At 39.5% G+C, this 24,562-nt stretch overlaps 3 protein-coding genes across 5 annotated transcripts; 1 reads left to right on the top strand and 2 right to left on the bottom strand.

Moving 5' to 3' along the window:
* Nucleotides 1-4,488: 4,488 nt before the first annotated feature.
* Nucleotides 4,489-6,846, bottom strand: si:dkey-30k22.5 (lecithin retinol acyltransferase family protein). The gene is made up of 2 exons (XM_012831702.2): nucleotides 6,202-6,846; nucleotides 4,489-4,906 (listed from the first exon to the last, which is right to left on the bottom strand). The coding sequence occupies exons 1-2, from the start codon at nucleotides 6,757-6,759 to the stop codon at nucleotides 4,751-4,753; spliced, it is 714 nt and encodes a 237-aa protein (XP_012687156.1). The 5' UTR covers nucleotides 6,760-6,846; the 3' UTR covers nucleotides 4,489-4,750.
* A 1,924-nt stretch (nucleotides 6,847-8,770) lies between these two features.
* lrata (lecithin retinol acyltransferase a) lies at nucleotides 8,771-19,645 on the bottom strand. Of its 3 annotated transcripts, none has more exons than XR_006151531.1 (4): nucleotides 19,486-19,645; nucleotides 18,735-18,834; nucleotides 17,827-17,882; nucleotides 9,573-9,686 (listed from the first exon to the last, which is right to left on the bottom strand). XR_006151531.1 is itself a non-coding variant. In XM_012831778.3 (2 exons), the coding sequence occupies exons 1-2, from the start codon at nucleotides 10,537-10,539 to the stop codon at nucleotides 9,534-9,536; spliced, it is 675 nt and encodes a 224-aa protein (XP_012687232.1). In that variant the 5' UTR covers nucleotides 10,540-11,285; the 3' UTR covers nucleotides 8,771-9,533. The 3 variants fall into 3 exon arrangements, 1 of the variants encoding a protein (XP_012687232.1); XR_004162883.2 differs by lacking the exon at nucleotides 9,573-9,686 and adding an exon at nucleotides 14,609-16,263 and having other exon boundaries at nucleotides 19,486-19,639; XM_012831778.3 differs by lacking the exons at nucleotides 17,827-17,882; nucleotides 18,735-18,834; nucleotides 19,486-19,645 and adding an exon at nucleotides 10,018-11,285 and having other exon boundaries at nucleotides 8,771-9,686.
* fgg (fibrinogen gamma chain) lies at nucleotides 19,611-22,624 on the top strand. The gene is made up of 9 exons (XM_012831822.3): nucleotides 19,611-19,768; nucleotides 19,863-19,910; nucleotides 20,060-20,243; nucleotides 20,328-20,412; nucleotides 20,537-20,667; nucleotides 21,019-21,152; nucleotides 21,436-21,620; nucleotides 21,952-22,229; nucleotides 22,316-22,624. The coding sequence occupies exons 1-9, from the start codon at nucleotides 19,706-19,708 to the stop codon at nucleotides 22,489-22,491; spliced, it is 1,284 nt and encodes a 427-aa protein (XP_012687276.1). The 5' UTR covers nucleotides 19,611-19,705; the 3' UTR covers nucleotides 22,492-22,624.
* Nucleotides 22,625-24,562: the final 1,938 nt, after the last annotated feature.

Genomic DNA, 24,562 nt, shown 5'->3' with positions numbered 1-24,562 from the left:
ATCCACCACAAGATTCCACCACAAAACAGAACATATTTTTTTCACATTCATTACTCAGCCTTCCATGTTGAGAAGTGTCAGAAAAAGACCCATTCCCACGTTAAAGGGCATTCTTTCCCAGAAGAATGAAAATAGTCTGTGGTCTCCAAGCCATTTCATCGCAACCCCATTTGTGGTCTGCCTTTCAAGATCTGGCTCAAGCATGTTTATTTATTATTCTGTTGATGACTTTTTTGCATGTTGATGGAAATTGAAGTGCAGTGGCTGTATCTTCCTCAGTACTCTAGTGTATTACTGCTAATGAGCCCCGAGGACTAGGGCCAGCTGGGGTGGTTTCAAGGAAATTAACTGCATAAATTAACTGAGATTACGCATGTGGTGAATCGAATGAAATGTCATCTCTTGTTCATCTCTACGGATAGTGCTTGAGCTAGTGCTGTCATGGTGCTATAGCAACAACATCAGAATGCACAGTTCCGTAATGGGAGGGAATTTAACAGGAGAGATGAGACCAATACAAAATATAAACAGAGGTGAGTAACTGTTAACCTTGGCAGCTTTTATCCGTGTCTTGAACACATTTGAACCTGGACCATTGCTCCCTAGATGTACAGCATGTGTCGTGTAAAGGGCAGCAAGCCTTTATTTTACTCTTATCTTCATACGGAGGAGCACTGATGAGATGCACAGTCTGTCTGACTCTATACCACTGCCATTCATCACAATCAAATTCCATTACAGCCAGAGAGCACTGAGCCCACCCATTTAATAGAGTCACATGAACTAGCGCTAGCCGGCCATCCATTCTGCTCATCCATAATGCAGGTGGATTGCATCCACAAGAAGCAAGAGAAACACTCCTGAAGACCAAACATGAATTTTGATGGTTTCTCAACCGTCACAGATGGCTCTATGGCTCCGAATGAGTCCTAATGAATGAGTGTCAGTGGGCCACCAAGGAGTTTGGTTATTGCTACTGTACAGAAGCTTTCACTGCATGGCAGTGGCTTCACTCTTGAATTGTAGAGTTAATTAGCAGATCCTGACCGACCTCATTGGCCTGGCATGGGTTTATTAGTATCAGAGCTATGTTATGAGGAATAAGTGTGGGGATATATGTACATTCTGGGAATATGTACTGATGCCTTTTCATACTACCACTTTATATTATGGCACTTTATAATAACAATAGACATTATAATAATTAATTCTGCCTTATTCAATAATCATTCTAATGTATAGGATTTGCATAAAATTGGCTGATATCCATTCAGTTATTCCGTTTTAGAATTCTACCCATGTGTCTGTAAACCTGTTTTGGTCAGCAGTGGCGCAACTCTCCAAGTTGATTTGTTGCCACAGTATGCTGTATAGTAGTCAGAGAGGCTACTTCTCACCATTATTCAGTTTTTATTGCAGCTCTTTAATCGAAAACTGTGATTGATTCAGTTCAGTGTCAGTTCAGCAGATTCCTCAAGGCCATTCATTCCATAGAATATCAGCCTAGTGAAAGGTAGATTTACTCCTGTCTTCTGCTGTTTACGAATGAAGGACCAAATAAATCCCAATAGAACATCCCTGCACTCCACACAATGGCTCAAAGGAGTTTTGTTATAAATAGTAGTAAGCATGGTAAGGCAATGGAAATGAGAGGTAATCGGTAATTACAGGTTATGGGCACAGACACAGCACAAAATATGATATTCCAATATCCGAAAACTCCTCATGACAAGCTGATGGTCTTGGGCCGTAAGTGTGTGAGCAATGAACATGGATGGCAGAGAGTTCTGTCTATTTCTTTTCATTACAGCTCAATGCATACCATCCAGAGTTTCCAAACAAATTAGAAAAGTCCCACTGATTCACACTACAGGCTACTGTTATTAGATTCTGTGAAAATGATTACATTCAGACTGAACTATGAAACTTTCTATTTGTTGGTAAATTAAGGGTTGCTTTATTGGTCTTACTTTTTTATAACCTCACTACTCTTTATTGAACTTCCTGTAAACACTTCACGAGGGGTTGAGTCAAGGGGCAACATCAATAATTCCCAAAGTAATGCGGTTTCCAGGCAGCACCGCCTGCTGTGACTATGTGGGCAGCGATGGAGTTGTGTCATTAACTTACAAAAAAAGCTTGAAATCCAGCTGTGAACATCCCATGCCCAGTTCAACCTCAGAGAGGAATCTGGAGACACATCGCATGTAGTGAAAGGGTCAGGTGTTTACCAGTGCAAGTCAATGCAAGAGACTCATGTTTGTGGCCAAAGAACAATGTTAGTCTTTTGAACCAAATTTTGGATATTGCAAATGACGGTATAATGACTATCTGAAATGTGTTAGATAAAACACTTGATATTGATTTGACATTATCATAACATCATTTATAACATTGACATAATGGTGTGGCTTTCAAGTCTTTGCCCTTGCGTTATGGAATCGCAGAACAAGAACACAGTCATCCGTTCATATTAAAGTACTAAAGTTTCTAGAGTCAATTCATAATTCATACAGTATGTAGATATTTTGGCTGTATAGAGTCTGGTCATGTACTGTTTAAAATGAATGGAGCATTGTGTTTTGTAGAAGTATACTTGTTCTTATTGTGTGACCAGTGTCTGAAAGGCCCAGTGTTTGCAGTTATATATATTTGTTTTGGTGAAGAGGGATAGTGGCTTTTCTTGTGCCAATTATGCTCAGTTGCATTGTGGGAATAAAGCAATTAGCACTGAATCCCAGTGCAAATTCTTGTTTCCCTCAAAAACTGTTTTCACAAGACCCTGTCCCTTGTATAATGTGCTCATCAACAATCATGACACCTGTTTGAACCAAGATGTGACAACTGCTCTACAGTGGCCTGTCAAGATGTAAGATGCATCACAGTGTAAATACACCCCACAGAACAGTTGGCTGACTGCCCCTACAAATGAATGTCCATTTAAAAGGCAAGTCATTTGTCATCAATTTTGTCAATTGAATACTAAGGTTGAAAATGCAAACCCCATCAGTTACTGTTTCTCTATGTTTATACGAAGGATTTTAGTAAGCCTATCCTCTAACCAAATGTCAAATTGGTCTCATCTTCCCATTATCTTTGTGTTATCAAATACTCTTTGGCTGTGGAATAATATACTATCTCTTTTCAGAAAGACAATTTTACCATGTCGTAATTCCCTAAGTCCCACAGTTAATTTTACCCACAAGGAGTCACACTCTGACACACCACACACACACACACACACACACACACACAGACACACACACAAACACACACACACACACACACACACACACACACAAACAAATCTCTGTTTGCTCAGTATGACACTGCCTCTTGGGTTATAGATCTCAAGTCGACAATGGCAGATGCCCTGAAAGCAACTGAAATCTGGCTCTGGCTGAGTATGGCATGTTCATGTCATCTGCTCGTCTGAAAGGATAGAGAGCTTGCTTTCCTGTGCCAACTTTTATACAAAAATAATGTCACATATGTTCTTATGAAGACCATGTATTCTTTTTTAAGTAACCATAATACCAGTATACTTGAACAGAATCTATCTGTGGCCTCTGCAGATATGCAGTGTATTCAGTTTAATTGATCCCTGCCTGTGTGTTGAAGAAAAGTCCAGGTAGAGGGGAGAATTCTGTGTCAAAAAGCAAAAAATATACACTGAATGAAAAGCTGGAGTGAAGCAGTTTTGTGCCTGAATCGCACATCAAGGCTGTTATCCTATTCCATGTCTGTAACTGGATTAGTGTGGATATGGCTGGCGTGTGTTTTCATTATCGAGAGCAGCTGGGGTGTCAACCTGCTGGCCAGCACTCAGTTATGACTGCGGAGTGTCTGCTGAATGTTCAGTTAGCATGTAAATTGTTTGTGACAGGTCAGCGGTCAGCCGATCGGCAGCCACTGTTCTGGCTTTCTGCAGGTGATCTGGTTGTGTGACAGAGAGCAACAGGAACTTCACCTCCATAAAATATGGGTATGGAGGTAGCAGCGTCCTGGTTCAGGTGTGGCATGAACTTAAGATCCCATCTTCAGCATGAACCACCATGTCACATGAGCTACCATGTGGCTGTTGATTGGCCAGTGAAGTAGGTGCATGGTCTGGGTTGTATTCACATGCTCCAAGTGCTTCAACTCCTGTGTACAACATAAATGTGTCTGTTTGCATGGCCACCATAAGAGATCCTTACAGATCTTTTGAGAGTAGTGTTTTGGTTCGGGTTGTTGTTACACATTTAAAGTACATGCATTCTGTTATAGCAAATTTTTTTATTCAATATAATGCGTGACTAAATCATTTTTTTATACTGCACCCCAGTCCACTAAATACAAAAAAGTTAAGTGACATACATTTTAAAACACAAATTTCAACTTATAAATTCACAGTAAGATTTGCTATCCACAGCGATAATTGTCATGCTCCATTTATACCTAACTGATTACACACAAATGTAATGATAATGACATAAATGATCTCTAAAATAAAAAATGTTGAAAGCTTTCAAATAACCTTAAATAAAATGTCCTTATTGCCCATAATGTGCTTCTTTGAAACATTCAGCGCTTTAAAAAAAACATGTGCCATATATCCATCGCAAAATACACATTCTACCCACATCTTTTTCCTTGTGTTATGTTGAAAATACCCTTATCAAACCAAAAGGCATAAAATGGCAAGTGAAAGGCAAGAGTATGCTGATCTGATAACCACCCATCTGAAAAGGGCAAAGCTGCCAGATGGCTACGATGCCATCCAGATGAGGAAGGGGATGAGGATGGTGGGCAGGGCTGTGAGTGGCGTGACAGAGCCCAGGTAGCACATAATGCCCACGCCGCTGAGGGCTGACAGGAGGGCACACTTCCTGCTGCAGAAGACCTTCCTCACCGCCTTACAGAACTGGGAGAGACACACCGAAGGGTTAGCATACACACCAGTGAGAATGAAACGCATGAAAGACTCACACATAGGAAACTATGACAGGAAGATGCATTCAAGAGTAAACACAATGCAGAAAATACAAGACTTGATGAAAGATGGAAACTGTTTTAAAACAGGTTGTTAATTACAGCATTGGATTCGATTTTTTAGAACTAATTTTTCGACTTTCTTTTCCTCATTTTACTTTCAGATTTTTTCATCATCAGCCTGAATTATTTAGTAGAAATGTAGGAATTTCTTGACTGTTTTGAGTATGTTTACTGTTGACGGAATTGTTTCGAAGTTACAGCATTGCACACTAGATGGTGCTGCTCTCATTATCAATGGTTATTGGCTTCACAGTCACCCATGGAATGAAACTTGTTTATGACATCTGATGTATTAAAAGCATGATTTAGGAGAATGCTGAATGCCTGGGGAATTATATTAAAGGAGTCTTTAGTTGTTGACAGATTTACACATCTTGGTATGTGCAGAAGGTTGCAATTTACATCTTCAAATTTTCTTGGGGGTTATTATGGATTTGTTACTAGCTTTGCTGTTTTCAAATATCTACTGTAAAGGTCAATATGACCTTTTGTCATGACAGCTGTTCATTACTTGAATTCCTTCTTTTGGAAAACACAATATACACACCTCACATAGATGTATGAGATCTACACACATATCTATAGCCCATGTAATTCTTGATTTATCCTTAATTTCTCTTAAAAAAAAAAGTCTACCACCAATGCCAGTTCAGTGATGTAGCATTTAACAGAAAAATACACCTGTTTACTCACTTCTTAGTGTAATCTAAATACTTTCATGGGTGCCATTACAAAGATTGCCTACACGTGAAATAGCCCTGTGTTAGGTCATGACTGAATGTAGTCTGTATTTTTGGCATCCTCTCAAGAATGTTTTGAAAAGTAATGCAACAGCTCAGTGGAGGAGCACCTGGCATCTTAAGATCCCTCACATGTGAGTGTGACCTTTCAACCTTCTGGCCTGAGCTGATGCGGCCTTAACTTCACACAGAGTTAAGAGCCGTTGAAAAGTGAAGTGTGAACATGAATACTATGAAATCGTTGAAACTGATTCACTCTCTAGGTCTGACTGATAAATCTGACACTTATTTGAACAATTTTTTCTGACATACTTTTTCCAAAAATTCCAACTCTGCCTCAGACGTTTTCCTCAGACAGCCAACCCCCTTCCCAATTCTGATTTTGCCAAACGCTTTCTCCCTCCCAACCTTCCCTATGCTCTACCTGGTAGGTCTGAAAGCTGATGGCCATGCCATAGCGGCAGTACATGACGTAGTGCTCGCAGTTGAACCACAGCAGGCTGTAGGCCACAGAGCCCAGCAGCTTCTCCGCCCGGCGACCCACCTCCTCTCCATCCAGGGGAGGCTGGCTGCACACATGGTCCATGTGGTTGACCAGAATCTTTGAGCCATAGGCAAAGTCTTCCACAGTATCCACACGCACACTTGCCCTCTTAGCAAGCACCCCCATGATGAGGCGGTCGTTAGTCACCATCTCAGCGATAATGTCCTGGTTGGTGGAGAACAAGGGCACAATGTCTGGGATCAGGTGTGCCACCCTGTTATTGCCTAGATAGATGCCAAAGTGAGTGAACAGGGTCCTGGGCACCTCTAGGAGGTCACCACGTTTGTACAGGGACAGGTCGTACATGCGCCTCCTGCGGTCCTCGTCCTTGTCCTTGTCCTCCCTCTGCTTCTTCTCTTCCTCTTGATCCCTCTGGTCCTCGTGGTCTTCCACATTTGTAGCAATGAAGAACATGGTGAGGAGGTGGAGGAGGGCCATGTTTGTGTGCAGGAGCTGAGTAGACCCTTGCTCCTGTTTTATGGAGGTACTGCTGGGAGGGGCCAGGAAGGGATTTAACAACTGCCAGGGTCCTATAGAACATGTATGTGGGAATAAAGAGCTTTTCTCATCACATGTTAACGGTGAGAGTTCATTTCACAATACAAATTCAAGCCTCTTTGTCCATACATTAATATGGCCATTAAGTGCCTTTGAAAGTAGGTTTTCAGTTAGAATCAGTTGTATAATGCTTACTTGCTTTATGTGTGAAATGACCAATTCTCTTTTTAAAAATGACCTCCTTTCTGATTTCATTGCCAAGGTCATGAAATAATTGACCTCATTAGTGTCTAGCTAAATAAAACAGACGTCATTATAGAGCAAGCAGTGTGCAACACCCTGATATTTAACAGAACACTATCATATCAAAAACAACACAGTTCTAAAAGCCCAATAGAAAGAAATGAACACAGAGTTGAGGGCCAGGAATTAAGTTCCACTACATTTAAATGAGTGCTTAGTTGAATGCCATTGTGAAAAAGTTACACCGGAACATCACAGCCACACGCAGTGCACATCAGTCCATGATTCACATACATGCATATGTTGTACCAGTATGCATGGTTTATATGGAAGACTCCTATGGTTTAGGATTTTTTTTTTTACCTTCTAATCAAGGTTTTTTGCTCTGTAAGCGGCAGAGCGGCAGCAAGGAGTGAAGGGTTTATTTTGGCAGTAGTATTCCCTATGGTCATGGCATGGTGCATGGTTTGTAACATGGCTCATCAATGATGGATGTAATGTGCAGCAAACCTCTGTAGTGACTGCAGGACACATTCTATTAAGAGGCCGATCACATGAAATGAACAGAAATGCTGTGTGGACCTCTACAGATGCTTCAGCAGACACAACACTAGAGAGGGACCCATCCTCTTCAAATGGATGACAGATCCTCAACAGGCCTTAGGCAATCCAGATAGCCTCCCTTATTGGGTGCTTGGCTTGTTGTCTTATTGAGTGGTGGTACAAGAGTCTGCTGAATGCACCCAAGAGACACCCCCCCCACTAGAGGGGAACTTGGCAAGCTGCTGTCTTCTAAGTCCCACCTACTTTGAACAGAAGGTTCCTGTTGAATGACACTCAAAATGACAAGTCAGAGATCAGTCTTGGTCAATTCAGTGTAATGTCTATTGATGGTGTGGATTGTGTGTGTCTAAAATACTTCCTCACTGTATCAGCACACTTCAATTACCTTTTAGCAGAACAAGCATCTGACCCTTAAACTGGCATAGATAGAACAAACATTTAGAGAATTACCTCTATGCAAAAAAATTGTATATCAGTGTTAATTTGGCAAGCGCTGGCCACTGAATTCATCCAATCATCCATTCTGTCATGTTCCCATCTTTTGTCTCATTTTATTATGTTATAAATAGAAAAGGCAGTCCATTTATATGGGAGGGGCTGTCATGCAGAAGCACTGCGAATAGATCGCTTAGCTTTCATCAGTGCCAGCTGTAGTTGGTATTTGCAAGGCAGGGCTGTTGGCTTTCTAGTTTTAGACAAAAGCTCCCTACTGTAGTTTTAATGGATACTTTTATGAAAAATCACATTCAGTACTTTTTTCTCCTCACTTTTCTCAGTCTGTTTATGGTCACCAGTTATGCTATTGGGGCATTTACAGACTTCTAACCCTAATTCACAGAGAGACCACCTGAATACATCAACATTTAACAGAGCTGTGGAAATGTTCTGCCTTTTAAAGCAAATTTAGAAGTCTCACCAGTCAGGGTCAGCCAGAGCAATGTGTACCTACCGTATGTAGGTTAGGGGAAAGAGACTACTAGTTCTTCCCTTTTCACTTTCTCAAATGTAATAAGTTATGGCCAGTCTGCATCCAATTCTACAGTTTTTTCTTATCACCACCATTCCATCAAAGGAGGGAATTGGCTAATTGGTTAATATTCCTACAATATTTTTTTCATCTAAAATCCAAACCATGTGTGCAACATTATTGTTATTCCTTTATTAGAATATATCGAAATATCTTTCATTTTCAAGTCAATTCCATTCTCTCATTCAGTAAAAAAATAGAGTATCTACATATACCGGAATACAAAGACTACAGGCTACAATTGCACTTTGTTTAGACATCCATTTTCAGCAGTGCCAAAGAGGATTTCACTGAGAACTGTGTACACATGCATGTGTTCCGGTCATTCAGGCACTTCACCTGCATGACAAGGGCAGCTGGAAATCAGCTATGTTCGAAACAAATATAACTTTGATGGCCCAGATGCAGGATGTTATTGACAGGCATGCATGTGACAGCAGTAAGCATAATAGCCATTTGGTCTTGTCCAATTATTAGGGAAAGGTCATAAAAAAAGAATGAACATAGAATGGAACCAGACATATACCTATCAATTTAAAATAAGGCATCGTGATTATACAGCTTTGTACATTCTTACTATAGTCTCAATCAGCCTAAGCATTCTTAAACATTCTTAAACAAATGTATTCATAACTACAATACAGTGATAACAAATTGCTCAAAGATCCAAAGCTTGCATGTGCAAAATTAACAGGCTAAAGGACTGGCTTTAAGAAATACAATTTACTATGTTCATATAACCTCTCTGGGATAATACAATATCTGGAATTGAACCCAGGTGTAAATCATGTGTTGTGGTACAATTCAGCCACTTCAGTACTTCAGTGGACACCCTAGTAAAAGTGTTCATGTGTGGGGTCCTTATGGACGTCCATGTCCATCAGCCTGCCATCCACAGTGTGAAAGGAATAAGTATTGTTGGCAATGTTGTTGAAGGTGTCAGGCCAAAGCAAACAATGGACAATGTTCCTAGCAAGATGGCCAGCAGGACACTCCTCTGGTCACGGACGATTGTTTTCAGAGTTTCACAAAACTGATGAAAAGACAAGGAAGAATAAGACACGCAACAGTTTTAAATGCACCAGTATGATAAATAACACTCTACTTGGAGTGTCACCACTTATTCATAATTACCTTGTATTATTTTATACATATGTACTTTACCATAAGCAACAATAAATAAGAATAATTGTTTTTTGTTTGTTTGTTTTGTTTTTATAATAATGCTCTTCTTTTAAAATAAAAATTCAAAACTGCGAAATCTGTTCAGAATCAAATGTACGTTTTCTCAAGTCAACAACAAAATAAATGCATGTCAACTAATACAAAATAAATTGAATGCAAAAGTTAAATTAGGCCTATACCTTATCTGTTTGCTGACTAACGGGTGAGCCGTATCTGCAATACGTTGCAAAGTGTTCACAATTATTCCAGAGCAGGCTGTAGAGAATATCTCCCACCAATTTTTCGGCTCTCCGTGCGACTTCGTCTTGACTCAGTGCCTGCATTTTCACTTTGCTGTCCATGGTGTTGACAAGAATACTTGCGCCGTACGCGAAATCTTCCACTGTGTCGACGCGTATGGTTGCTTTCTTGTAGATACAACCCAGGATTAGTCTGTTATTCGTCACGACTTTCTTTATTTTCTTCTCGTTCATGGTGAGTATGGGCATAATGTCAGGCATGAGATGCGCAACTTTGTTGTCACCCAGGTAGATACCGCAATGGATGAAAAGAGTGCGCTGCACCTCCAACAAGTCCCCCCGCTTGAGGGTGGGGGAAGTGCAGCAACCTTTCTCTTCCTCCTCCGGCCATAAGTTTCTAAATAAGTTGAAATTGGATAGAAGGAATAGCTTCTCAAAAACTATCGTCAGTGAGTCAAGCATTTTGGTTTTCTTATAATTTGCAGGGATGTATGAAGCGCATTTATATGCCTGCAAATCTTGCTCTGGCACGTGTCGTGTAAGGTGGGGGTAATTGTACTGCCAGCTAATCCTAAGGAAATGATTGGCTGCGAATGGGTTTCTCACGGGATGCCTGAAAGAATTTTAACCATCAAAATACGACATAGCCTACTCAGACAAACATGTTTAAAATGTACAGTATATGCCTTACTTTTATATATTATTGATCGATTACCTTTCGCCTTGAAATGAGCTTCATACTAATGTATTCCTCCAAAACAATCAATTATAACAACTGTGGCAGTAATTACAACCATGCGAGAATATACGTAAATCTGAGGGGAAAAAATGTCACACTACCTATACATTTTCACTGATTTGCACAATGTTAATAATGACAACATAAAGTATGCATTAGTTATTAGTTGTAAGACCTTGCATCAGACCTCGTGACAGTGTCCCATTATGGAAATTTGATCAAGGCCACATGTACATTGTGCATACTGAGACACTAGTCACTGTGCCAATGTGGCTCACATCACAGCACGCCATCTTTTCAATGAACTGACCAACTGTACACTTCCTCTTCACTTTCTCTACACTTATTCCAAGAATGCTCTCCATATGAATGCCCATACAACCTGTATAGTAAGCTAGGCAAAAGCAGAATGGATGGTATTTGAGCAAAAATGTGTGTGAGAGAGAGAGAAAGAGCAACTTTCAAGATGGCAGAGGCATCTTGGTAATCAAATTCCCAAATTATTCATCTGATTGACATGTTTTTTTACCATTCACAGACAAAATCTAGTGTCTCTTCCGAATACAAACCAGTTTTAAGTACATAGAGAATGATGTACACATCAACTGTTGTTAGTAGGTATCGGTATATACAATATTGCTGCAATGTCTGTGCATTATCGCAAATATTCTACTGTTAGCACTGAATGAACCTAACAGTTGTTGTAAGGATTTGCTATAGATGGAATTCTATAACCTAGCTTTAGTCACTAGGTGGCTAGCTTGCCAATAGACAACAGAACAGATCTTACATAGGCTAGCAGAAAAATACTGGGTAGCACTATTTGGATAGTCTGCCTACAGATTCTTTACTGATGGTTTGTTGAAATTCAAGTTCAGTCTTTCTAATTGTTCACTGAACACCCCCTTAACCAAACCCAACCCTAACCTCAATTATAAATTGTAGTTTATAGTGTAGTCATTTTAGTTGTGAGTTTGAACATATAGTTTGTTTATAATCTGAGCATCTGTAGATAGTCTATAGGGCACCATCCAAATAAAATGTGACCAAATATTGATCTGAAATACAGCAATCTGAAAATGTCACTCTATGACAGTTGTTAACACTGCAACCATTATCAGAGAAATTAGCTATCTAAAAATGCCTTTTCTGGCATACTTAGCAGAGGAGGGTGCCTCATAAAACCCCATAATCAGTTCTTCTTCCTTATTCACTAGAATTGGACAAGCTAAGTTGCTTCAAGCCATTAGCTTCATGCTAGCCTCACATGAAGTACAGTATATCACACATCATTTGGAATGGCTTCTTGATGAATGGGAGAGTGAGCAGGAGAGAGAGATAGAGCAAGTGATGAGGAGGATTTCACTCGCCTTGTAAATATTAATCTACACTATAGTTTACTGTTTTCACAACTCAAGAATCCTTGAGTTGATCTTTGCGCTGATTATGTCCAGACTAGCGCCTGTTCATTTTGGCCCCTGCCCCCAAACTATACAGCAGTGGGCCGTGCTGCAGCAATCTATCATTTACGGTTTCAGAGGATTACTTCTGGACATGAATCAAAATGTTGTTCATTGTGACCCAATTCACAGGGAGGGTCACATAGGTCTAAGGCCGATTTAGGCTACTCCGCTCAACTCTCAGAAGGCCAGATTACTCACTGTGATCCTGAAATGTTATTGTGTGGCCATTCAGTGTCCAAAAAAACTAAACTGAAAGAAGGTGGGCTGTAAGCTTCTTTGGGTTTAATTGGTTGTGGGACAGAGGACAAAGAGGAGCATCAGTATCGCCACAGACTCCTGTGCCCCTTCATGTCTGAAGAGCATGCCAGTTATGTCATGCTGGAAAACAAACATTTTAGTCAGGGGAAAACTAGAGCAGTTCACTCATTAATCTAGCGTGTCTGGGACAGAAGAGGATTAAGGTATGGATTCCACTATTCCCGGCTTCAAATTCCTTGCATTGATTTCTTTAGAGATTGTTCCCAAATGAATAATGGAATGTGAGAAGAAAGTCTCTCTTATAAGAAATTAATGTTTTTTTTTCTCCCATACAAAAAAAAAGCCATGTATTGCACTTCTTGTTCCTGTTTTTCATTGAAGTCATTTGTGAATTTCAAATATATAATATACCTGCAATTTTATTAATTATGGATTAGACATAAGATAGTTTAAAAGGTGACTCATATAATCCATCACTGTTTGTTTGTAAGTTCATGTTAACCCTCCTATTATGTTTGGGTTCAATTTGACCCCATTCAATGTTTAACGTCTCTAAATAAATGTTTGACATCATTTTTTTTGCTTCATATTTAATGACTTTTCCTAATTTAATGGGGACAACTGGGTAAAGACAAAATTAACATGATGATATGTTTTCAATGTCCTGTACACATACTTTACGCATAGGTGTTGTTTGGGGTCAATTTGACCCCAGGCTGTTTTAATTGTATAAAATATACAAGAAATATCCACTTTTTTCATCGCATTGTTACTTTTCTTGATAAAAGAAATAGTATTTTACTCCAAATGTTATAGATAGCAACAATATGTACTTAGAAATAATATGAAGCCATAAAAACACCAGAAGGATATCTCTTTCCAATTTTAGGTCAATCAGTGAGATTTTATGGGGATCTGCATATTTCTCCATAGTCGCGTAACATGTATTCTGGATGTATAAAGAGGGTGGGTGGGGGTATTGTTTTATTTTTAAGGGCTATTTAGGTAGTCAACAAACAAACCTAAAGTACCTGACACAAAAACTTGGGTAAAAAAAAAAGAATTATAATAATTTTTTGGAGGTTTAAATTGCTGGGGTCAAATTGACCCCAAGCATAATAGATGTGGGTAAAATTTGAACATAATAGGAGGGTTAAGGGCATTGCATCAAACAGATGGTTCCCCTTTCAGGACTTTACAACTGTTTACCTGCAGGGAGTGTCTATTACTCACCTGACAAATTAATAAAACTGAGGTATTGACTGAAGAATATTCACACCCTATAGGTTTAAAACTGTATTGTGGTGTGTGTGTGTGTGTGTGTGTGTGTGTGTGTGTGTGTGTGTGTGTGTGTGTGTGTGAGACCAATGATCATAGTTTATAATGACCATTTTAGAAATACACTTTTTTAATCCAGTTGGTGATTTTGGAATGGAACCTGTTGAGGTCAGCTGGCGGGCAGCTGGCTCATCACCAGATGTGAGAGTGGAACCAGAGGACTGTCAGGCAGGACAGGAGTCACGTCCAGGGCATTGCAGAGGCCTGCTGAACTCTCACTGTCCCTCTGCTTTTATAGTCATGTCTTAAGATATAGGAGTTCACACCAGATATCAGACGAGTCTCTGCTCGGAATACAGTGGAGGTCCCATCAGACCACCAGAAGTTGTGTTATAGCAACAGATATTTAGGTGGTGTTGTGGACAGTTAGACATTTCCTCACTAGTTCAACCATATCCTGATTTAACATACTGGTATTATTGATATCTTTTTAAATAATAGAATACAACTTGCCGATGTAGAACTTGCAGAGATTCTGAAATATTTTACTAACGGGGGCTACAAACCAATACAAGAAAATTAAGAAAATTTTTTCATCAATTTCAGAATTGAAGATGAAATAAAGATGTTTTCTTAATTTGCTTGTGTTTGTCTATTTGCATCTGTTTTCTTAAGTTGCAGTGGGATGAGCTCTTCCAGCCACCATACATTTACCTACAATAGCTACAACAAAACGAAGACATAAAGAGGCATCACAAGGTACAAAGCAGAAAAAGTCAAGTAGTCACGACACTTGAAATCAAACATATTTTAATCAACAAAAAATAAACCTAAAATGAATGAAAATGTTGAAACTAGCAAATGTTTTGAGTTTTGTTTTAAACAAACAAATTTACAAATAACAATGATTCTGCAGAATCACGTTAAGCTCATAAATACCTGAATGCACTGATTGTGTGTGAGTGAGTGAGCTATTTGCCAAAGCTAAATCTGTCTGTAAGAAGTTTAGTGAGGTCACTGCCGCACGTTTCTCTCCTCTACCATGGTCGTAGCAGGGAGCTCAATGGCTTTGGCCAACCTGTAAACTCAGACCCTCGTGGAAACAGAGCTGAGGGCGACCAGTTAACCTCTCTCACCTCCACAGATGTAGGCCAGCAAAAAGGCGTCCTGACTTGAGTGCTGGTCTTTGAATGCTGGGTTCTGATCTTTCATATTTCAATTCAATTTCAATGTGTACCAGCCTGTAATGGGCATCCATGTCCCAGTCTCATCGCCATAGACATCTGTGGGCAGGTAGTTTATATAGCTTCTCCTTTACTGACATTGCAGCAGCTAGGCTCTGTTGAGCTCAGATTTTACAATGAGACTGAGATTTCATTTTGTCAGCAAAAACATGTCTGGAAATTCCCAACGACACATAGCTGACCCCAGCATGCCTTATCAAGTGTTTGTGAGTCTGGAGAGTGAGCAGCGTGCTCTGAAGGACTGGAGTGGCGTCCTCCATCTGGTCACAGGCAGTTCAACTACGGTTCATTGCTGTTTAGGTTCACACACTCAACAGTTCACATTCAGGTCATACAAGTTATAATATCTGTTGCAACCAACTCTCACTCTATGAAACAGTTCACAACAAGGCAAGATTTATGGCAGTATATGCATCATAGATCATCAACATTAGTATTACTACAACTGTCATGTTTGCACTGGACTGGAGTCCAAAGGCTATAACCGAGGTGTTATAAAATAATGAAACCAGTATTTCATGTGAAAACATAAAGAATGTGGCACTACAATGAGCTTTGCATGGACTACCAGACTGTCTTTCTTGACTGACTTTAGGATAGTTACCTTTAGGATAGTAACATTGCCTTTCCTACCATCTTCATTGTGATCCTATTTATGTTGGATGTTACGAAATGGGGTTACTGGTAATCTTGACAGCAACATACAGTATATAATTTAGGAAGTCCAAGGACCAAGTTCGTAAAACTCTCACTGACCTACTAAACTGATGCCCTTTTTCTGCCTAGGAGAACTGTGAGTGTTCATTGTGCACTATTGATTTCACTTATCAGTATTAAGGTCAAAGTGTGGGATTTGCAACAAAATTAATTTCACAATAGTCACCTAAATAAATTCATATTTTGACAATTGGCATATATTACTTTCCTTATATGTACACACATATCGCTCCATAGTGTATGCTTTGATACATCCTATATATAGAATGAGATTGTCATAATGAAGTGTGCAGTATGTGTATATTTCAGTGTGGTAAGCGTTTGCAGCATTCTCCAGACTCCTCATGAACTCTACATGGTCAAGTGGCCTCTTGGTGGTCTAGGATGAACCGCGCGTGTCAAACAGAGGACACATGAGGACATTAGAGCTGCTAATGTTTATACTCTGTGGTCATTGAAGACTCAATGCTGGTTCCGCTTCAAATATCTGTTAAAAAAAAACCATTTAAACTATTTATAAACGATTACCCTGGCTAATTGGCTAGAAATAAACAGATCTGAATGAAAGGCAATGTTTGGGTTTGCACTTAAGATGGTTGGTTTGTGTTGGCTCTGTTTGTGTCTATTACATCTGTTGTTCAAGGCAATGATGAAAATGAGCACATTTTGATCCGTCATTTAAGAGTTATATCTTAAATAGTTGCTGTTTGACCAGCTGCTCTAACATACTGTGTTTTAATCCTGCTATTAACCCTAACCAGAATATTTACTCTAACTTCCGCCACTGCCTTTTCCAAGTTAAATTACTTTTGAATTGCTCCATTATAAAAAAGAGACAGAGTTACACCGAGGTCACAGTGAACTAGACCACTTCCCCATAGGATACTGTGGTTGATTGGACACTACAGAAGCAGTCTCACTGACAGCTTACAACTGTCTTCATGAAATAACATGATTATCAGAACACCTATTTATCTAAATATCTTTCAGCTTATCTTTTTGTGTTGCTCAAAAAAACACTGAAACATTTAGAGAAAAAAAAAAAAAATATGGACACTGGGGCTGCAACCCAAGGTCACACTGGTGTACCAAGATTGGATCTTGTGTTTACTGTCTTCTGAGTAACATGAGCTGGTTACAAGGTCAGCCTCGCTCTCCATTCTGCCTGCCCTATTCAGTCCCCTTGAATGCTCATCTGTGCAGGGGAGATGTGGGCTGCACAAAAGCACAAATCTGTAGGCCTATTGAGCTGGTCCTCTGAGTGCCTCAGGAATTCACAAGCATCTTTAAAGCTTTCCTTTCCAGAAAACAGCTTACTGAATAAAAAAGACACTATTCTGACAACAAGAAAAAGGAAGTTTCTTTAGTGGTTGATGCAGCAATCTGTCTTTATTCCAGTAAAGTGCAGTAACGAAGCACGTGGAACATACTCCATATTCAGCGGGTCAGATCTGAACAACTAGCATCTCCAACTCTAGCCATATATGCTGTTTAAGACTCCTAGGCTTTTAATGTACAGTATATGAGCTAAGCTTCTAATGCAAACAGGTCTGGCAACCTTTTGCTGTTCTGTATGATAATCAGGTTTATCTGACCTGCTGCCTGAGATGGTTCTCAATGGCCTGCCCTACCCCATTCTTATACTATGATTAATTGCAGTCACTCACACATCAGTTTGCTTCCTGACCCCAGGTGTCTGAGAAATACCAGTGTGGGGACCTTTCCTTTGTTACCATGATAAGATTACCATTTTGGATATTATGCTGGCCAACTTTTGGTGGTTACAGCAGCTGCTTGATCAGGAATCTGATGTTCACTCACAGGACATACTGTAACTTCTTATCACATGCTCTTCCCCTGCGTCTGACATAATAAACAGAGACCCTACCAAGACGCAATAATGACTCCTCTGTCGTTATGAAAACTATTGATTTAAAGGGAAAATGTTTGTGGAAATGTAGGAACAAAAAATCCTCTTTCACATATGTCCTGTCTTCCTACATCCATCAAAAGAAGATCAGCAATCACTGCTTTCAGACTTACAACTCACCCAATATGCCTTCCACCCAAACACATTCCATGTTATGTTATTAATAGATGTTGGCCCTAAAAGAAAGATATTTTTAGATAAATGACAAATGTAAACTGACAATTACATATGAAAATAAATGGATTATCTTGCATTACACTGACACATCATTATACTACATATGTACCGCATAAACCATAATGTGCTATTTTACAATGGCCTAAAATATTATAGGGTCTGCTTTTCCTATTTATACAGACCAGTTCTAGGTTTAGCATGGACCACAGAACAAACAAGGCATTGAGGAATGATATATGTCCCTTACTAAGTATTGAATTGGACTAACTTCATCTGAAACTATATGGTAGTTATAGTTTTTACTATATATGGTAGTTATGATTAGGCAATTAGTCATTTGTGTCATGTGAGTCTGTCATTTGTGTGGTTGAGTCCCTGTTTTCTTTCATTGCCTACTCATGGGGAGTCAAAGGTGGCATGTGGAGCCTCTAGTGACCTCTTAATGCAACTACAGCTGTAGTGATGTACTTCTTCAACAGTGATAACCTGCAGTTCAGTATCCCCAGATATTTAAATTAAGCATTACAAAGTATATACCTTCAAGCCACGTCAGGTGATGTATCCAGATGACACCCCCCTTATAAAAAAACCCTAACCCATGCAAACAATAGAATGCAGAGTGTGCCCACTGCTGGCATATTCAGCATGTAAGGTGTCATTTTATGCGTGCTCATAGCTTTCCATCAGTCAATAATGCAGAGTCATTGTTCTTGTTCCAAGTGACACATCAACTAAAATGATGGTCCAAGCCTTGAATTGGTTCCAGTAAGCATATCCTTGCATCAAAAACTACTACGTTTGAATTGTTTCCAGTACAGGAATGTTATTGATCCTGGTATCGTGACACTGACCTCTGTGACGATAGTCCACATGGGTACAGAATAGGTCTGCTCTTTTTCTAAACATCGTGGGTGGGTGGCTGGGGGGTGATTCATGTCCTGACTCATGTCCCTTCAAATAATGACGGAATAAGGATGAAGTAATGATTAACTGGAGATCACTACCAATGTATACTTAGTGCTTAGTTTTAGTGTTTACCTATAGTGCTATCCATTTTATCTCATCTAGAAATGAAAGTCATACCTTTGGAAAAACTATCAATATGTATCAATAATGAAATGCATTTTGATCATATTATTCTATTCCATTATGGCTGAAATTATGTGGGAGTTAATACAAAAGATATAGTGAAATGAACGATAAATTGACACCCGTGGATTATCAGGGATATCATGGATATCATGGAAAAATATCCCTTAGATACTGTTGGGTATGGGAAATACTGGCAAATTTGAAAGCTAGATTTTGAACACCTGTTGAAGAGGTGTATAAGAGATTTGAAATGCAAAAAGCCATGACAGTTCTTTTTACAGCATTACAAATGTAATATTTCTTCAGCCATTTTAGCCAGCTAATGACTCTTTATCGGATAGGCCCCTTGTAGCATGTTTAGGTCCTAAAAAGAAACCTTTCCCAAGCTAATTGTAGGATCTATACAAGAAGCTATATGACATATCCACCTGTATATACATATGGTGCATATAGTAGAAATTTCATTCAAATTAAAAGTACACAAGTTCATATGATATTGCATAATCCTACCTGATGATACATCTGTCTTGTTTTCTTGTTTTTTTTAAAGGTTCTGATGACTCATATGCTGTCACTCAGTGAGAGAGACAGCTCTGTGTGGGAGGTTTATGTTTACTCAAACCCCTGTTATCTCCATCTCCACAGAGGACCCTGATCGGATAAATATTCCTACAGGAGTTCAGATAGTCAGATCCTGTCCAAGGGCCAGACAAGAGTGACAGAGAGCAACATGGCTCCCCCTCTACTGCGCACGTTTGCTTCGGCACTGCTTCTAACCTCTCTAGCTTATGCGGTAAGTTATTATGATAATGGCATCTCACATTGTCTGTGTGGGCTCAGCTGACCAGAGTTGTGGATCTAACACAGGTTTTTGCTCTTTCTTTAAGCAACTCCGTGGGGACTCTTCAGCAGACTGTGTTCAAAGTGATGAATTTGTAAGTATGATAGAGTATGATGATAGAGTGAAGATTTGTTGTTTTGCTGTCGCATTCTAATTTTCCAATGACTAGTTACGGTTCTTCAGAAAAATTTGCCATACAGAGTTGGAAAGACAATCACTTGTCACTTCTCATTGTCCTCACAGGGAAAATACTGCCCAACTACATGTGGAATAGCAGATTACCTTCACAAGTATAAACCAGCAGTGGAGGAAGATCTGCGATATATGGAGGAAATACTGGAAGACATTTCCAACACTACCAAGGGGGCCCAAGAGAAGGTCAACTACATGAAAGACCAGGCAACATCAGCCCAGAAAACCTCATCAGGCAGGGAGACATTAATACCTTTCAGTCAAGCTGTTGTAGAGTACAGATTGCCATAGATTGTCAATGTATACTTTTAATCTACAGACCTCTACGTAAAGAAGTCAAACAGCATGTTGGATGATATTCTACGCTACCAGAAGACCATTGTGTCCCAGGAAGAACAGCTATAGTAGGCTTTTTCCTCTATGCTTTTAATTGTTTATATCATAATATCAGTTACTAAAGATGTGATCATAGCGTCAGCATATATGTTTTTTTCTTTTCTTTAATATGGTTGTTTTTATTCCATCCAGTGCACTTCAACAAATTATAGAGTCCAATTCCAAGGACCTGCTGACTCTGAGGCAGATGTCCGTTCAGATTGAGCAGAAATGCATGGAGCCCTGCAAGGAGAAGGTGGAGATACAGACCATCACAGGCAAAGGTGTGACACAGACACAACATCAATCACTACCATGTGACACAGACACAACATCAATCACTACCATGTGACACAGACACAACATCAATCACTACCATGTGACACAGACACAACATCAATCCCTACCATGTGACACAGACACAACATCAATCCCTACCATGTGACACAGACACAACATCAATCACTACCATGTGACACAGACACAACATCAATCACTACCATGTGACACAGACACAACATCAATCACTACCATGTTTTTCGGCAAACATTGCCTTAACAAGCCATGTTAGAATACCAAGCGTTGACATCCTCTGTACAATGACGTATGTCAAATGTTCACTTTTAATTCCACAGACTGTCAAGACGTGGCCAACAGAGGGGCCAAGGTCAGTGGCCTGTACTTTGTGAAACCAGAGCAGGCAGAAGAGGAGTTCCTGGTATACTGTGAGATTGACAGCTTTGGCCGTGGGTGGACTGTACTCCAAAGGGTATGTTTACTGGGTTGACTGAAATCTCGCTTGACTAAGACAAAATCAATAGTGATGGGTCCTGAGGTCAAGGTAGTGTGATGTAACAGGATTCCTGTTCCATTCTTTGCTAAATTGCTCAATTTGAATTGCTTAATTTGAATAGCTTAATTTGAATAGCTTAATTTGTATCTAGAGCTCTAAAAAGTAGTGCCGTCATGTAAATATTTAAAATTTCATAAAATTTAAACTTTAGCCATTTTAACAACTTTAAAACGTACTCTCTATTCTGTGTGGTCTTCAGAGACGTGATGGCAGTGTGGACTTCAACAGAGATTGGGTCCCATACAAGGAAGGTTTTGGATACCTCTCTCCAGATGACAGCACAGAGTTTTGGCTTGGGCTTGAGAAGATGCACAAGTTGTCTGTGCAGTCAAACATTCCTTATGTGCTGAGAATAGAGATGATGGACTGGAATGGAGTGAAAAAGTAATTACTGATTTCAGTGTCTATTGGTGTAGGCTTCAGTCTAAACAGCCTGTTTTTAACATCAGAATGGTGTGTGATGGCTTGATTTGGATTTTAACTTCATTTGTCTCCAAACGGACACAGTATTTGTTTACCTTAGCAGAGTAAACAGTGAATTTTGCTCTTCTAAAAATAAGGTCAAGTTAGGCAGTTGAACGTTAAATATTACTCTGATAATGTAGTTTTCTGTCCAAACCAGCTTAGGATATGAAATATGGAATTTGAATTAAGAAATAAGAATGAAAATTCCTTTAGAATAATGCGTTAATAAATATGAACTCTTGCTCTGCAGGTATGCTGACTACTCCTCGTTCCGATTGGGTGCCGAGCAGGACATGTATCGCCTGACCTACGCCTACTTCAGTGGCGGAGATGCTGGGAATGGCTTTGATGGCTTTGACTTTGGTGATGACCCCAGCGACAAGTTCTACACATCCCACAATGGCATGCAGTTCAGCACGCCGGACAAAGACAATGACAAGTATGATGGAAACTGCGCTAAGCAGGACGGGTCAGGCTGGTGGATGAACCGTTGTCACGCTGCTCATCTCAATGGAAAATACTACCAGGGTAAGACTCTTTTAGGTGATTAACAGTCAAGAGTGACAGTGATTTACATATGCTTGAAATAATGTTTCTTCTTGGCTCTGTTACAGGCGGGCATTACACAGAGAAGGATGCTGGCGAAAATGGTTATGATAATGGCATTATCTGGGCAACATGGCAGAGCCGCTGGTACTCAATGAAGGAGACAACCATGAAGATTATCCCCATCAACAGACTGCATGCTGGAGGCCAGCAATCTGGAGCCAAGACTGTTGGAGATATGTGAAGGCCATCTTGAGAGACCTCCACTTCAACATTCCTTGTGTTGCACACTGTTGTTCTCTCTACGGTCATGTCAGTCCCGAGCTTGCCTTCTGTACTAATATGACCAATGAATAAATGTTTTCTGTTTTCTTAAAGCAAAATGTTTTGTGGTATGTGATGAGTTAGTGGAAGAGGTCAGTGAAAATATCCTTAAATTGCCATTGTGCCTACAATCACATTGACAAAATATCAGGACATATATATATCATATATCAGGTCAATCACTTGTCAGATCCGAGAATTGTCTGGTTTAGACATGAGTAAACCAGGGAAAAATGTGAAATCACCTGAGACTACATCCAATGTCAACTCATCCTTAAGGTCGGATAATGGCCAAAGATGCAAGAAAATGGTTTGCAACCTCCATAGGTGTTGACATTTGGAATGTTTATGATGGTCTTCATTAAAAGTATCTTCTGATTCTGTAAAAGAGTATGTGTTCTCACTTAAGTACTTCATAATGAAACACTCAACACTGGTTCTTTTGTGGCTACAGGACTGGCAGACATAAAGCATTCATAAAGTTTAGACCACAAGCAACATTAGTTTAAAATTTTCCAAATAATTACCAAAATGTATAAGCACTACCAGTACAATTGTGGTAATGGGTTTATGTGTTACCAAGATGAAGACTACCAAAAAGGTATGATAATAATAATAATTCTGTATATATATATATCACTGATCCAGCATAAGATCACAAAGTCCTTTACAACCCACCCCAACAATAAAGATAGAGGCTAAAATCAGGGTAAAAGAACAAAATAAATAGTATTGGCTTTATTCACCTTTTAGTAATTATTGTAGTTAGTTTAACATAAACCAACACATGAAACATGGGAAATAAGATAGCTGGAACACACCAAATTCACAGAAGACCCAGAATTCCAATTATTTATTTTTCCTGTCTCTCCTGTCCATACTTGTTTTCTCCATATATCCTCTCAAATAAATCACCACCACAGTCCTTACAGACCCAGACTTTGGCTGTGCCCTTTTTGTTTATGTGTGTGCATGTTTGAGTTGAGAACATGTGGGACCTGAGATTGTTTGCCTCTGCTGAGCTGGTCAGTTGTATTAGTTCAACTAAAAGTCAATATTGTCTTGCTATTTGTAGATAGAACATCCATTTCAGGTCGTCTGCTGCAGACAGACAGATGTGATGATCTGGGAAGATGTTTCATCATCTTTGAGCTAAAAGATTACACTTGAGTCAGCAAATGAAGTGATTTAATGGAGAGAGGGATTACATGTTCTTTGTTAAAAGTGAAGACAGAAATAATGTCACTGTTTGAAGGACTTTTCCTTTGCATTCAGCTGTACAATACACTGAACACAGTACATATGTGTGACATCCAGTGTTCTGTTATGATATGTTTACAAACTATGAGCTATATTTCTGATATAACAGAAAAGGCAATGAATTACCCCAGAGGTACTGATGTGGATAAAATGAAAGATTGAATATGAAGGACTGATCAGTCAAGCCATGAGCTAAATAATCAACATTACCTCAGGTATTTTTCACAGGACCCACCACTCAGTGACATAGTATGTGGGAACAATACTTAAATCAGACTCAGGTGCTTGTCTGGCTAATGCTCCCTGTCTGTCTGCGCTCTTCTATGCGCGGCAACATTAGCAGCACGACACCTCCAGGGGGGTATTCCAAGTACGTGGTTTAGTGACAAACCTGAGTAAGTTCACTCAGAATAAATGGTAAACATCCTTATAGAAGACCCTAAAAGAACAGCCCTATGTCATCTATTAGGAGGTTTACCACCTACCCTGCGTTAATTTATCACTATAACTATAACCACCATACCAATACTTAACAACGACAACAACAATGACAAAGAAGGCTTTGAGAGCATTTCACCAGGTGGTCAATAACACCATCCTTTGTCAATGTTTCGTTGCCAAGGACACCTCCAGACGGGTCAACAGCAGTGGCGTCATGCCCATTCAAGCTGGAGATGTTACATTTGGATTTAAACATTTTTTGTATTCTTTTATTTATCATTTATTTATTT

Source organism: Clupea harengus, chromosome 22 (genome assembly GCF_900700415.2).
Source record: "Clupea harengus chromosome 22, Ch_v2.0.2, whole genome shotgun sequence".
NCBI lineage: Eukaryota > Metazoa > Chordata > Actinopteri > Clupeiformes > Clupeidae > Clupea > Clupea harengus.
This window is presented reverse-complemented; position numbering and strand designations above follow the sequence as displayed.